We start from the raw sequence: 1,277 nt of genomic DNA, 5'->3' as shown, positions 1-1,277 counted from the left end.
GTGTTTTAATTTATCAATTTTGATTAGATCAAAATAATATTTCACGTCGTTAGGCATCGTGGTCGGGAACCTAATGGGTCACACACAAAAGAGAATTGGAAGATTGCAAATTGCCAATTGATTAATTTAACAATCGTTGGATAAATTAATTAATTGGATTTGTTATTTATATTTTCGAATTAATTAATTGGATTAATTAATTCACGGACCGGGTTTAATTAATTGGATTAATTAATTATTGGGCCGGACCGGGCCGAGCCTATTTGGGTTTATATAAATACATAACTAGGGTTTGAGGTCCATTAAGGTTTTCATTATTCTTGCTAGCATAAGAGAAAACCCTAGAGGCTGCAATTATTTTCTCTGTGTGGATCACCGTTGGAGGCTGGACAATTGGACAGCTGTGGTGGCGAATCAAAGTGGTGGAACGAAAAGAAAAGCAAAAGGATTGCAGATCTGAAAAAGGTACAATCTTATCACAATTCCTAACCAAACACAATGAGATCTATTGGATGGGAATCGAAATAATTTAATTTTCCGCTGTGCATGTATAAGTAGATTCCCAACAATACTTTAGCTTTGGGAAGGGCTTGTGTTTCTTCCCGCAATCTATCTTTGATTTTTTGGACCTGGAGCTCCATTCCCTTCACGGCAGAGTCGATTTCTGATAAATCACTGATGCTGCTTGCTGGGTACATTGTTAAATTTAGAATAATAACAATTATGATAAATGAACTTTGACATATGTAATCTAAATAATGAGAAACCGTTTAAAGTGAAAATAAAACGATCAATTTCTTAACTGTTGCGGGCAATTACGAATTGCTGGAGCTCCACTATTCGAGTGTTGAATGAGGAAATCAGAGAGTCCAGAGACGAGCCAGCTTGTTTCACGTCCATTTCTGTCTCTCTTCGAAGAATACAGTCTGCTCCGCTCTCGTTTTATTCTCGGAGAAGGCGATAGCAAATTCGAAAATCAGGGACCCAAAAATTTTGGCGGGTAGGAGGACAAAATCTATTTGAACCTTAAATTTTAATTTTAATTTGATTTTGATTAAAATCTGGTTTTAATCTAAAAGTTAAAGTCAAACTATCAATATTAATCACACAACTTTTCAACCGCACATTTCAAAAAATTTTATTATAATTTACTAAAAAATCTAATTTTAATTGTCGCCAAACATCTCCAAAGTAATTAGACGGGTCAAGGTGAGTTGGCCATCTAGAGAGCCAAGTTTGGCCCCATGGAACATGTCAAGAGCTTGGGTATTTAAAGA

At 35.6% G+C, this 1,277-nt stretch overlaps 1 protein-coding gene across 1 annotated transcript in view; it reads right to left on the bottom strand.

Moving 5' to 3' along the window:
• The window catches only part of LOC111389622 (spindle and kinetochore-associated protein 1 homolog), a 12,625-nt gene extending 11,656 nt beyond the window's left edge, over positions 1 to 969 (bottom strand). The window contains exons 1-2 of the mRNA XM_023014548.1: positions 804 to 969; positions 573 to 697 (exon numbers count right to left, since the gene is read on the bottom strand). Coding sequence (XP_022870316.1) covers positions 573 to 697; positions 804 to 900 — 222 coding nt within the window. The 5' untranslated portion in view covers positions 901 to 969. The remainder of the gene's footprint in view (positions 1 to 572; positions 698 to 803) is intronic.
• Between the last annotated feature and the right edge of the window lie 308 nt (positions 970 to 1,277).

Source organism: Olea europaea, unplaced genomic scaffold (genome assembly GCF_002742605.1).
Source record: "Olea europaea var. sylvestris unplaced genomic scaffold, O_europaea_v1 scaffold602, whole genome shotgun sequence".
Taxonomy (NCBI): Eukaryota; Viridiplantae; Streptophyta; class Magnoliopsida; order Lamiales; family Oleaceae; genus Olea; species Olea europaea.
This window is presented reverse-complemented; position numbering and strand designations above follow the sequence as displayed.